Source organism: Gymnoscopelus braueri (assembly GCF_963280865.1).
Source record: "Gymnoscopelus braueri genome assembly, chromosome: 11".
In the NCBI taxonomy this organism is placed as follows: Eukaryota; Metazoa; Chordata; class Actinopteri; order Myctophiformes; family Myctophidae; genus Gymnoscopelus; species Gymnoscopelus braueri.
The window spans coordinates 42,340,313-42,354,755 of record NC_137613.1 but is presented as its reverse complement, the minus strand read 5'-3'; the positions used below and the strand labels follow the sequence as shown (position 1 = coordinate 42,354,755).

General features: G+C 42.6%; 2 protein-coding genes across 2 annotated transcripts in view; one reads left to right on the top strand and one right to left on the bottom strand.

Annotated features, from left to right (window-relative positions):
• Positions 1-14,443, top strand: part of myo1g (myosin IG) — a 419,914-nt gene that overhangs the window by 131,866 nt on the left and 273,605 nt on the right. The window lies entirely within an intron of this gene.
• The window catches only part of hivep1 (HIVEP zinc finger 1), a 49,902-nt gene that overhangs the window by 10,540 nt on the left and 24,919 nt on the right, over positions 1-14,443 (bottom strand). Inside the window, exon 3 of the mRNA XM_080442910.1 lies at positions 2,727-2,780. Within this exon, the coding sequence (XP_080299036.1) occupies positions 2,727-2,780 (54 nt within the window). The remainder of the gene's footprint in view (positions 1-2,726; positions 2,781-14,443) is intronic.

Below are 14,443 nucleotides of genomic sequence, written 5' to 3'. Positions count from 1 at the left end.
AAATATACATTTTATTCTTTTGTGCATAAATTATGTATATTCCTTGAATATTATCTATATTCCTAAAACTTGATCCACTGAAATCACAAATTGTGCTTGTCTGCACCAATATTTGATATAATTTTTTGTTCAAATTATTGAATGATCCAAAAAGATCTCCCTTTGCATGTCATATGACTTGCATTCGATGACGACACATGATAAGCTTGTGCTGCTTTACATATCTCTCACTTTTCCATCAAAACCAAAATAAGCAACTATATTTCTGGTTTATCTACATTTGTGGTGGATAAATAGACATCAATGATTATATTGATATGTACAGTAACAATTAAATAAATAAACAACTATTTCAATTTCAGTATCACAAACATACAAGCAGAATAACAAAAAACTATTGAAAATACATGTTGTTGAGTGACATGTCTCAAGTCTTTTTTTTCTTTAAAAAAATTTAAAAATATTTGATTTATCTGTGGGGGTGAATGGGGACTTGTTTGTCTAATTCAAACCAATGCAGTACCACCTGAAGTTGATAGCACTAGCAATCATCTACAGTAGCCCAAGGCTTTGACTGTGAGTATTCATGCTGTCGCCACAGCAATCCAACAATAAAGCTCCACTGTTGTTCAACAGGCGCACCCAAAACAGGGTGGCCCATATTTTTCTTTTTTCATATTGGCCATACAATGGCCGTTTCAGAATGTGGTTTAAAGGACTAGTTGCATAAGTTTACCATTGCCCTGTCACAGTTTCCTGGCTTTTGTAGGTATTTCCCAAGATGAGGTCAGGATTCCTTCTGGTTTCTGGCATAATTAGACTAAGACTGAGGAACGCCTAGTCTTTACATAATAAGTTAGGCTAATCCATTCTCCACACAAACATGCAGAAAAAGATCTTTTAAAATAGCATGTAACCAACAGAACATGTTCTGCAGACAAACCATGATAGTCCTGAAATAAGCCAAATTATACAGTACAAAGAGAGGCCTTTAGACAGAAGAAAAACATAACATGGAAACTGGCCATTTTGAATTTAATAAAAACAAAAAATCTCCATCACTGACATTTTCATGTTTCAATTATATATATATATATATATATATATATATATATATATATATATATATATATATATATATATATATTCACACACACACACACACACACACACACACACACACACACACACACACACACACACACACACACACACACACACACAATACATTTCAGTTTCCGAGCACCATGACCCCCTCTATAGTCGTGCGTGTGGTGATTTGTTATTTCTATAATCAATTAAATGTATTCGTTTGATTAACTGTTGCTTGCACACCTAGCCTGAACATTTAATGTTGAAGGGTTTCATGATTGTTGGATCATTGATCTTGTAGAGCCTGGATTTTGTGACAGGAAAAGATGACAACATGGTGGTCGAACACAGCTATAGTTGGAATGAACCGTTTTAAAAAGTGGCTTGTCACAGGGATTACCCTTTGAGGGTAGTGACATCACTAACAGCAGTATTTTGAGAAGGGGATTTAGATATTCCCGTCAGGTTTTAATCCTTGCCGTTTAACATATCCACACCCAGCCTCATAAAAAAAGGGTGACTCAGTGCAAGCTTGCACATCCTGCAAAGAAGCTCGGTGTATTTTCAAACTATAAAGTTCTTCTAAGGACAGCCTAAGTTTAACCGTTTAATTGTACTGTAGTTAATAAAATGTCTCAATAACAGTTAAAACAGGTTAGCAGAAAACCACTGTACAGTACATTGTCTTGACACTTGGGAGATAACCTTACTGTACCAGATATTCTATTTTAATTTCATTACATAAAAGCCAAATTGCAATTGTAAAAACAATGGTGTCAAAGCAATGTATTCACTATACATGTAATTAATCTAATAAAAGGTGAGTAGTACACTGTAAAAATGTTAATGTTTGTTATGCAAAAACTGATGGATGGCTGTCTTCTTAAGACATCTCTAGACAAAATTAGCCTTAAGCATTTCTTCTTTTAATTTCAAGATGTGTCACAAGATAAGAATGAAAATGTATTACCTGGGTAATCACAAATGAAACTGCATAAACCAAAACATTTATTACATTTATTTATTATGATTATTACCGATCTAAAATCTAAATGCAGAAACCAAATAAAAACAATTATTTCATAAATAGATCCACAAATAGATCCAATACAGATGTGCTAAGGACTATGTTGAAACAGGAAGCACTGCTGCTGAGTATAGGGGTTGTGCAGTGGCATCTGCTACAGTACTACTCACATACTAACATAGTAACCATAACAAGACTAGTAAACTCCTTTCTTGCAACAGAAACTCTTACTTGAAAATACTGAGTAATGCAAGCATATAGGGCAATAATAAAAACATATAAAATACCTTAAAACAAATAATAATAAAAAAAACAAGAGGGTAAAAATAAAATCCTAAACCACTATTAAAGATAAATATGCAATATATAAATATACACATACTATTGGACTAATAACATAAAACAAGCTTATTTTTGTCTGTGAATGCTGAATAAATGGGACATTTTCTAATACAGAGCTTTGAAACACAATTCCTGTATGGCAAAAAGTCAAATTATACTTTTCAGACAAAGAAAAAGATATTTCCCATAAATAATGCAATCGCACAGAAAGTGAAAGCATTCCCATTTCCTCTTGCTCATTGATCTTTATCGGAAGGCTTCTTACCTTTCTGTGTGCCTATGGGATCTTTGAGTTCTTTCTGTGCCTCCTCGATTTTATCTGCAACACAGGGAGAGATAGCATTTTCAGCACAGTGAGCTCAGCAGATGTGAAGAGATGGACGCCCCGTATCGAAGGCAGTGAGCACAGAATGTAACTAATGATACTGGTGGATGCTTCCCACACTGTTGCAAGGCAGCAGGATGAAGGTTTGTCTAATGAAAAACAGACGTTCTTCCATGGCAAAGGGAGTACACCGGAGCATTATGGAAACTACCATAATTATGAACAGGGCACTTCTCAGTGCATCCGCAAGCATGCACACAAACACGCAGTCTTGCAAAGCACGCAGTGACATGTGTGCGCACGGGCAAACATGCTTAACCCATTAAGACCCCCTGAAAAGCAAAGATTTGAGTTACAAATGTTCGCTTTAAAAAATACATTTTCAAACATTTGAACAAATTTTCAAGATTCTTCAAAAAAATAGCACATCTACAGTACAAGCTCATAGCACGGCACTCGTGCTATGAGCTTGTAGATGTGCTATTTTTCAATAGCCTAAGAAATCTAAAATGACACAGATACGTTCCCGGTCTTAAAGGGTTATAGCTTGAGTATGGATGGTAAATAACACAGGTCACTGGTAAACAAGTCAATACAGTGTTCGCTGTCTCCTTATTACTAAGCCAGCTCAGTGCTTATCCACAGATCGATCTGCATATTTGAAATGCTGCTTACAACCCTTGGGAGAGATCAGTGCAGTCCATTCAAGGCTTTTATACGCAACAAAGTAAAATCTAGCAGGTGAGGAACCTGTTTCATTACGTGCCATATGGATGTGTGGGAGGAGACACTAGTGCTTGGCAGTGTGCTGCTGTAATCAATTTTAATTATATAAGCAGGCATAATGTGGCCCGCATGAGGTATATGACGTGCATCGGATAAGAGAGGGGCGTTCGGGAGAGGGGCGAGTAAATGGCTCCGTTTTGCCGCTCCTGCAGAGCGTCTGGCCGTGGGAGGAGGCAAGAGGGCGCATGCATGGGCCTGTACTTGTTTAGACTCACACAACTGCACACACACAGATAAATACAAACAAATGCACATACACACACATGGTGTTCACACTATATGTTACATACCAGTGCATCAACACACGCGTGCATTCACATCAAACTCAAACAAACATGTAAGGATGGAGAAACATGGGTGGCTGACACCTAATTTATGCTTCATCATATGACGGTGTTGCTTAGAAAGAAATAACAGATTTTCAAGCATTTCTTTAGTCATTTATGGTGAGCAACACCATGGCATGTTGAAGTATGAATTTGGCTTAACCGAGATACTGTACAGTACTGTACTTTGTTTCCGTCTCCTCTGCCCATGGAAACAAAACAAAACCCATTCCTGTGCCATGCACATAACAGCAACAAAAAAAACTGAGCCTCAAGGACCTGTGGTAACAATTCTGTCCTAGATTGCACAAATGCAAATTGAGGGTGAAAGAGGATGTTCTTCTGTGGTTTCCAAATGGCAGCTTGCTGCCGGGAATAGGCCACTCCACAAGGAGGAGGACGGGGAGGGGGAGGGGGAGAGGGGGGGGGGACCCAAGCAGGCCATGGATGGGGTCAGTGGATTATGTCATCCCGAGTGTGTGTTACTATAGTCACACCCTGCTCCATCTCTCTCACTATCAAGAGGCACACGCCACAGATTACATAACGCGTCCCCACCCTTGCGCTGCTGTGGAGCAAAACAAAGGCGCCCTCCCTGCAGAAACACAGCGACCAAGACACACGAGGGGGAGTGGGCAAAGTCTGTGTGTATGTGAAAGAGAGAGGAGATAGACGCAGAGAGAAGTGATACAGAGAAGTGAGAGAGACGGGTCTCTCTGTACTGTTTGTCATTTGGCAGCGTGTTATCCTGTGCGTGTGCGCGTGTGCGTGTGCGTGTGTGTGTGTGTGTGTGTGTGTGTGTGTGTGGGGTGTATGTTTGCATATAAATGACCATGTGAACTGAACTCACCCTCCGACAGAGGAACGGTGCAGGCTGTGTTTTCTTGGCAAAGACATTGGCTTGGTATGAGGCCAAAAAGAAAGTATCAGTAACCTTGAGAGTGTATCTGAGCATACATATTCCAGTGGCCAGCACCCTGCATACCCCCCACCTGCTCCCTATAGCTCAAATGCTCAGCCATATACCTCTACATCAGAGTCATGGCTTCTTCCTCATGTTAAGTATACACTAGATTATGTTTTTGCAGCCCAATTGGAGATAATAAATGCTTTTTCAGTGGTTAGGAGCTCTGGGGGATTGGTTTTCACTTGTATATGCTTTATTGTTTACACAAGTCTGTGCATATGTCTTGTATTAGAGACCACGCTGGCATGCACTGGAAAGTGATTACTACCCAACAAAAATCGTATTAGTGGCTATGTATGGTGGGAGAGCACTGTGTAAGCTATACATCAGGTTGCACCCATTACATAATAAACCACAAACGGGACCTCTTTGTGCTGAAAGACAACCATTAAGTCAGCACCACTATGCTCAAATTTAAATGTACAGCAAGCTCTGAACCATAGAGGGCAACAAGGAACAGCAGGAACCAACAGACCGAAAAGGACATGAAAGGCAAAAGCGCACATAATACAAAAGTTATTATTATTGTTGTTATTATTAAAGGCGAGGCGGTCCTCTCTCTGCCCTTTTGCCTTGGTAAAATCTGAAAGCGTTCCATCAGAATGGTGGAGTTCGAAAGACAGCAGGGAATGATTACAGGGTTGTTCATATTTCCCTCATTACGGCCGGAGGGGTTGCTGTTGTTATTACTGTACAGCGGTTATGAAAGGATTCTGGCCAGCGTTTAGAAGAAGGTCTTTTATGATGTGCTGTCTGAGGTGGTCAGGGTGACAGCTACATATTTCACCGCAGGCGCAGAGACATTTATAACGCAAGCTTGAATGCATGTAATTGTCCTGTACCCAGGGGAAACAATAAAAGGAATGTAAATAAATGTTGTGTGCGCGGCCTGTGATGAAAACCAGAGTTCAGTTAAGAATATGCTCAGTGACCATGGAATGCAATAGCAAGGAGAGAAAACACAGTTGGAGAGTAATGAACTCATGAAGCTTTGCTTAAACGCTTGCCAACAACTTGACTTCTCACAATTGCGGTCTGAAACTAAATAAAGAAAACTTTCATTTCACACAGCGCTCAAATAATTTGAGGAACTCTACACACATCAAACAAGTGTGTTGAAATGTTTTAAATGGCGCTAATACCAATTCAATCTAGTAGGAATTGATGATTACCATGCTCTTTCAAACCCCATTCCAAACCCCTTGCCTAATCTTTAAGAACGCACGATTGTAACGTTTTCCTAAATAATTAATGTATCACACTGTCAATCCATATACCCAACTATTAGAGAAGAATAACTCAGATAAAACTTACAGCACCATCTGCTTCTACAGATTGCAAGAAAAATGCATCTGCTTCTAATTACACCATTACAAGCAGGCGTAGGATAAACAGCAGACCCGTTACACGAGAACAATGCGGCTAATCATAAATGAGCACTTATTTCTTGATGTTACATGTGTAAGCTGAGTATTGCCCTTGACAGCCAGGCAGGTGTTGTGGTAATGGTGAAGCGGCGCTAGGCTGCCCTGTACCAAGAGTGAGCAGACAGGGCAGCCTAAGGGCAGAAAGATCAGCCGCAGAGGGGTGATTGATGGTTCCTAGAGCATCCTTTACCTCCTTTTATTAACCAACATCCCACACCCCCAGCCTCTCTACTCTCTCTACCATCACCTCACCTCCCTGATCTTGCCTCATCTGCACAGCCATTGCTGCTGTTAGGAATCAGTGCAAATGGAGGGGACGCTGAGCCGCCAGAGAGAAACGGAGCACAGTGAAAGGCGAACCAGCAGGCTGATGTGAGCCCATAGTATCAGGGTGGAGCACTCATGTCATCTTTGATCGATGCAACGTGATACCTGAGAATAAGCGGGGGCATGGCGGTGGGAGGAGTTGGAGTGGGTGGGGTGCATGGCAATTAGGCAGGGATCCATGGGCTGTCAGTCTCCCTGGTGGTGCTGTCATGACAACCGGGAATCTTTTCAAGTGCCCTCCTGCAGACTCTACCCACACCCTCTCTCTCTCCGTCTCCCTCTCATTACTTGTCCCCAAAGGGACACAGTGAGTGATGTCATCACAGAATGATCAGTCAACTACTGTAGGGGTTCCTTCGGAAGGTGGGGAAAGCCATTTAAATGGAATTTTACACAATAATCTTCGAGGACAAGCAAGCACTGACACCCTCTGGAAAATGGGCCTAATCTAAAGCCAATTTCCTTTACAAAACCAGGCCCCTGCTTGCATTATGAAGAACAATATTACATTACATTACAGTTGTCCACATAAACTCGAATATGGAACTTGGGCACATCTGCATAGCCCTGGTACAGACTTCTCCCAGGGCGAGGCATTAACCCCCACTCTGCCTACTGCTTGACTGTGTCAGCCGACCACAAGGCTCTAAGCACCCATCCACCCACACTGCCAGCCTGCAACACGTCCACATTTTGCTCAACAGCCTGCCCTGCTGGGCCTCGCCATGCCAAATGGCACACATCAACGGTATAATGGTAGCTTTTTATGGCAGAGCACATAGCCCATATGCATGGTGTGCATGTGTTTCAGAAAACTTGGAAGGCGGTCGCTGTTTGTCAGGCTAACACGAGAGGAGTGTTTAGCGAAAAGGGGCCTAGTTGTTTTGGTAAAACATCATCTGTGAGTTTATGGTGCAACGCAGCCACACATTGTAACACTAACACACAATGGCACTGATAACAAGCTAGGACAATGGCAATGGACCATGAACCATGGACAGATGTGTGTCTAGAGCATCTCCGTTGATCCAAGCACTGCACTAATTATGTGCAATGTGTCACTAAAAAGAGCTTCCTTCACGCCATGTTTAACGTACCCGCATATTGCATTATGATAAAGAGGTACAGGTGGCGGTGAAAGGTTCAGGTCGTTTGCTTGATAGTGTTAAACAAGCCTTTACAGGTTATGAAAAATCGTGTCTAGGTAACACGCACACACACACACACACACACACAGGGTGCAGAGAGGAGCAGTTATGTTCTGCTGGATGTCTGAATAGCAGCATTTTGATGTCTTGAGACAGAGGGAGGGCTTGATGTGCCAGCATGGTGATGGCTGCATTATGTAGAATGGCATATAGTACACAGACTGCTGAGAGAATAGGAGAGGAGAGTCAGTCCCCCCTCCCTCTTCCTTGTCATAGTGCGGGCGGTAGATGGAGATTATGTAACCTGAATACCTACACCAGTCCTACTGAACACAGCTGCCAGCCACACACACACACACACACACACACACACACACACACACACACACACACACACACACACACACACACACACACACACACACACACACACACACACACACACACACACACACACACACAGTAATATCAATGAACATGCAGTTGTTATGTCCATCTTTATCATGTTCAACTGCTGTCATTTTTATGTGGACAGAAAACAGAATAAATAACGATGCACCTTAGTGAATGAATACATGCACTCACTGAGCAGACAAAATTGGAATAGAGCATCGAAGTCTGCATCGCTAGAGGCCGCTATCCCCCTGGGCCATGGAGTCATTTTTTCCATTAGAATTCCCATAGGGAAATCTTAGATCGCGTCATATAAGAACTGTGTTCCAAAAATAAACGAATCAGCCGGGCGATTTTACTCGTATGGATATGAAGCATCAGCTGACGGTGAAAAAGTAATATCCAAATAGTGAGAAAATTCTCCAAACACAGATGTTCTCAAATCTAACTCAATATCATAAACGACACAGAGTCACATACTTGACGATATAGCCGGGTGGTTTGTTTATTTTTCGTTCTTATATAACATTTCCCTATGGGAATTTCAATAGGAAAAAAATACTTCCGTGACCCAGGGGTAGCGGGCGTGACGTCAGGACTTCCGTACTCTATAGGAACAATATAAAATGTTATCTGATAAATGGGTTCTCTTTCCTGATTGGATGAAATTGGTGACCTAGCTGAAAATGCTCTGTTACCGAACAAGCAATGATTGCTATTAGAATCTATTCTAGAGATTCAACTTTTTTTCTTTTTTTTTACCCAAAAAATATCAATTCTATGTCCTGGCGCCAACTCTGCAAATTCTAAACAATTAAAAACAGGTGCACCGCAAACGTCCGATGACTCACTGGAAGTCAGCTGATCTTATCTGCCTCCCTTTCCTGTGGTCAGTCAATGAAACATGCTGTGGTATTTTTTTTGCAGCTCTCAGCAGCTGATGTGTGCAATAATTATCTATATGGGCAACAGCCTAAACTGTTTATCTTAATGGGCACGCCCTTATAAAAACCAAGAAACCGGCACCAATGTACCACCTGGATTTTTTAACCCGGGTGTTCTGCATGGGAAACCAAACAATTAACATTCACCCAAAAGGGGCCCATGCCAAGGGGGATATTAGGCTTCTGGGGTACAAGACTACTCTACATAAACATGCACGCACACATGCACATGTGAGCGCACAAACACACACAGGTAGATAGAGGAAATGAAGTGTCCTTTTCCTCCCCTGTTCCGGCCTATAGATGGCCGAGTCAGTCAGAGTGTTCCATGGAAAGCGGAGGAGGAATCCCCTGTTCTGCCACAGATTGAATGTCCCATTACCCCACAGTCCATCATCATTACCCTGCTTAGAGAGAGCCAGCGCAAAGTGACTTTCCTCCCTCTCTCTTACCACAAATTACACATTAACAAGGCTGTGCAATGGAGTGGCTTGATCCTTACTGAATAGACACTGAGAGATGGAGATAAGAGTGAAAGACAGAGAGATACATAGAAAGAGAGAAAGACAGACAATGAGAGAGGACAGCGAGAGTGAGACAGAGAGAGAGCAAGAGAGAACAGAGAAGTCTGACAGAAGTCAGACATTAGCACTAACAGGTGTGGTCGCAAAATTCTCAGCACAGCATAAATAAGCTCGGAATCTCATCCTTATTTTTTTATTAATGTATTTGTGTGGAGATCGGCTTCTGACTCCTAAGCATCCTGCCAGTTTAGGAGGCTAGTCTATGTTGGAAAGAGGGAGGAGAGGGAACAAGCATTCCGTAGACATGAGGCAAGTCTGGCCGTAACGCTCCGTTGGGAGAGACTGAGGGAGTGGGGTGTTTATGAGGGACATGAACTAGCATGGTGAATGTTAATGACACTGCTGTGTTGAAAAAATAATAATTAAAAATATATGAAAACAGATTAAACATTAACCTCTGCCTCAGGCAGGCAATGAATTATATGGCAAGGATACAGATCCGACCTGGATCACGACTTTTACATTCAAGTCACTCACTCACTGTAGAGGTTAGAGAAAGGAGACTGTGGATATAGCTGTTACAGTGGTTTGGTGTTATATCTGTATAGTGCGGCTGCCCCCGCACAAAACTGTAGGTGGAAGAAGCTTCAGACTGGAGGCCACTGATTGTTTGGGCTGCGTGGGCACCCTTGTGAAAAATTGATATAACGAGAAATCCAATGGGCGGATAGAAGTGTGTGTGTTTCTATAGGGGAAGCAATGGTGGAGGAGGTGGTAAACATTAATTTAAGTGATGCATTTTCAGCTCTCGTTCAGGCTCATTTTTCTTCAAAATGTGGCCCGACACGACACGACACATTGCCAAGTAGACGCTTACACCAATTTATGATGGTCTGATTATGCAGTCATTGAAACCACCACTCAAAAATAAAGCAAGGCTTTTCAGTAAACAAACACCCTCTCTTTTCTCATATACTGTATGTCAAGCTTCACCCCAACATCTCAAGTTCCCCCTTGGGCATCAAGGCTGTGACACAAAACTAACAACAAGCCAGTGGTTCCACTGATGTGAACCCCGCGAATGACGGCCAGCTTGTATTGTCAAACCATGACAGGGCTTTGCGAGGCAGGAAGCCCATTTAATGAATTTCAGTATGAAAACACACTTCACGTGTGCACACGGACGGGGGTTGTGGGCTGCCACACAACTCAGACTGAAATGAAAATGGCACTCCATAATCATGTTAATTCATTCTAGATACTTTGCCTGAGGTTGCCTCGCCATTGCACACACAAGCTAAGCGCTTCATGGAAGCGGCCATTAGCCAAGGCAATTAGTATGAGGAAGTCTGCCACTCATGTTGATAGTCTCAGCGCAACCTTGTGTCGTTTCAGAGAGAATTCTGATGTTTTGTTTAACCAAGCTTATACTTAAAAAGTATATGGTTATACTTAAAAAAAAAAGTGTGAAAATAGCTTATCTACATGTTTTTTTTGCTATAATGACATCCCCAAAATAGAGACACAAATTCAGCTCAGGAGGAATAACATACTTTATCAACTTTTAATGTTTATCCAAAAAGTGTGAAAAGAACTGTACTCACAGCGACAAGAAGAATCACATTAAAAACATATAGCTGGCGCACTCTGCCCAGACTGTCCTGTTGTCCATTTGCTGATTGGTTACCGCGGCCACAGCTGATTGACAGCAGGTTGACAGCTGTCACTTCAGCTTTCGTCAAACTCATTCCTTTGGACGGTGACACAGCCCAGCCCCTCCCCCAGTCATTTAGGAACAGTCCACCTTCCTTCACCCTCACCCAGGCCCTGGGCAGGGGAAGCCCTTGACAGCAGGGACAGCTGCAAATTGACCAGTGACGTGCTACTGTTCTGTCAAACACAGGGCCTCACAACAAGCATGTCACAAGGTACATTGCTACTTGTGTGTGTGTGTATGTGTATGTGTATGTGTATGTGTGTGTGTGTGTGTGTGTGTGTGTGTGTGTGTGTGTGTGTGTGTGTGTGTGTGTGTGTGTGTGTATGCCTCTCAGTAGACCATAGAATCTACAGGACAGAATGTTCGCTTCTTACCCCGGACCATCCTGATATTTCAGAGCACAAACACTCAGCAAGTCCCTTTGTTTTTGAGAACAAAAAGGCAGCAGCAAAAACAGCTATATGCCCGTATGTCAACACAAGCAGTCACAAGTCCCCATTTCCGCCCAATCAGCTGTGGCTCTGCAGTGTTTGGGGCGTTGCCGGCGGTTTCCTCTGAACAACGTGACGAGGAGGGGAATTCCTGTAAAGGCCCAGGAAGGGGGGGGGGGGGGGTAGAGGACGAAGGGGAAGGGAGGGCCTGCCCAAACAGAGCAAAGGGGCGTGACGTCAGTAAAACAGGCTCGGGCACCCTCCAGGGGTTCCTGCTCTCTCTGTCTGTTTCTCCCTCTCTCTCTCTCTCTCGCTCTCTCCCTGACTCTTTATTTGTCTCCCTGATGAGCCAGAGGGTGGGGGGGTGTTGACTACTGAGCTCTGCCAACTGGTGTTTGCCCAACAGCTCACTCATCAGGAGAGGTGGAGCTTGGGCTGTTTACTGGAACATGTCTAGTATTTTTTTTTTTTTTGGCTGCTAAAGCAATAGCAAAAAAACTAAATCTTTTCCTTTGTCTTATCCTTGATTTAGCTGCTCGCCTAAATGTTTTTTTAGTCCAGTTGGAAGCAGGTCTCTGAACCGGTTTGTGGAATGAAACGGACACTGGAAATAAATTATATTTTACTAGGAGCAGAAACGAAAAGGGAAACATAGTCATCCTTAATTGTTGTTTCTGTTAATAATATAATTAGAAATGTATATTACCAGTTAAATTAATTTTTTGTTCCTATAATATTTAACAATAATTAAGATTTCACAAGAAATCCCTCCCAAAAAAACGTTAGATTTACACATCACGTTGCGGCATGCCTTTATTGTATCAATGTGCGTTAGTTCTCTATCCCAGTTACAGATTATTGCAAGATAGAGTCAAGGTTGTGGAATACAAAGTCTGGAAACTGTGAAACTGAAACTGCAGGATGTTTGTGAATCTTGTTTTCCTTTTATTTGCCTGCAATAACAGGGTGATGTAATTCTGACTGAACATAGGAAAAACTAAGTTGTGAATAGGTAGCAGGGTAATGATCTGCCTGTTAAACAGAGAGACAGCTGTGACAAAACCACAGGGCCTCAGTCCTATAGAAGCTGTGGTCTTTGTGGTATTGTGGACTGTTACGGGAGTGGAGTTGATATTTAAAGTAGGGGTTTCAGTCTTGTAGGGCGCACAGGGTGACAACATAACACCGCTGCCAAGATCAACACGAGCTCAGCGTGTGACATTATATAAGGACCATCGGCCAAGCTGTGAGCCAGAAGCTTAAAATGGCGCAAGCGTCTCCTTGGATGACACCGTCCAATACGTTTAGCCTCGCCGACTCGAGCCAGGCCACTTCAGAAAGGGAACTTCCTCCAGCATTATGTTTAGATTAGTCATTATGGGGAATTCTGAGGGCTGCACAAACGCGCTTCACAGTTTAGCCACAAAATGAGCTCAGTCAATCGCAAATATTTACCAAGGCCAGGGACAACAAACACTGTGACCAAGCTCATTTTGCAATGTCATAATCTGGTGATATTAAATAAATAGCTACCTTAGAGGTAATAACTCCATGGTCAACATCATGACCTGTGATTAAGCTACCTTAAAAACCCAGTATAGAATTGGCGAAAAAACTGTCTCTACTGCTCTGAAAGAATACACTTTACAGTAATATTATATAAACAATGTGTTCCATGTGTTGGTGTGAATCAATTTTTTGAACATAGAGCGCGTGTGTGTATACATAATGCATTAACACAGAGTGGCAAGCACAGCGCTGGATGCGGACTCATCCCTGTGGGAACATCTCCGTTAATGACAGCTGAGCTGGCGATAATACCGCAGTGTGAATTAACTAATCCAGCTAGTAACCTCTAATGCCCTGCCCTCTGCGTGGCCATTAAGTTAATAACACCTACAAACACCAGGGCAATGCGCACGCATGCACAGAAACATACTCAGCTAGGAAAACACACACATCTTTCACAATATCACTTGATCACCATATCGCGAACACTTCAGACTCCACATGCTGTACTCCAGTGGCTGTATATCAGTCGGAAACCAGTCTAAAAGCATATTAAAGGAGGACAAATGAATACCAAAGGTCATGTGAGGAGTTTTAGACTGTCTTTCATCTCCATGTGTATTCAGAGAGGTCCCAACCAAACTCCTCTTTTCTCGCTGACCACGTCTCTGCCTGTGGTTGCGTATGGCTGTGCTGTGAACTATATTCAGCGTGGACACAAAGGCCACATTCAGATCTTCCTTTTATGAATCTGAAATGAGCTGCTCTTCTGCTCTCCTCTCGGCACGGGCCTTCTGCTTGTGTCAGCTCAGGGACGGCTTAGAAAGAAAAAGAAGGGCTTTCAATGACAGTGACCACTTTGGTAAAGTGCTCAGAAATGTGTTAACGTTGTTCTGATGAACCCACAGCTAGAGGAGGTTTGCACAATGCATCTCAGTTTACCCCCATAACCATGTATGCTGCATAGACAGAAGCAGTGACACAAACGCATATATAGTCACAGTGGCACAGAAGGAACGAGAAACCATTACAATTGCGACACATTCTAGGAAAGAGACGACTAATTAGATCAGGGGCTTATGAGACTGGTTACAGTGAGCTACTGTACATGGAGAACAATAAAGGCAGGGTTGGAAACCTATACATTATAATGTGTAT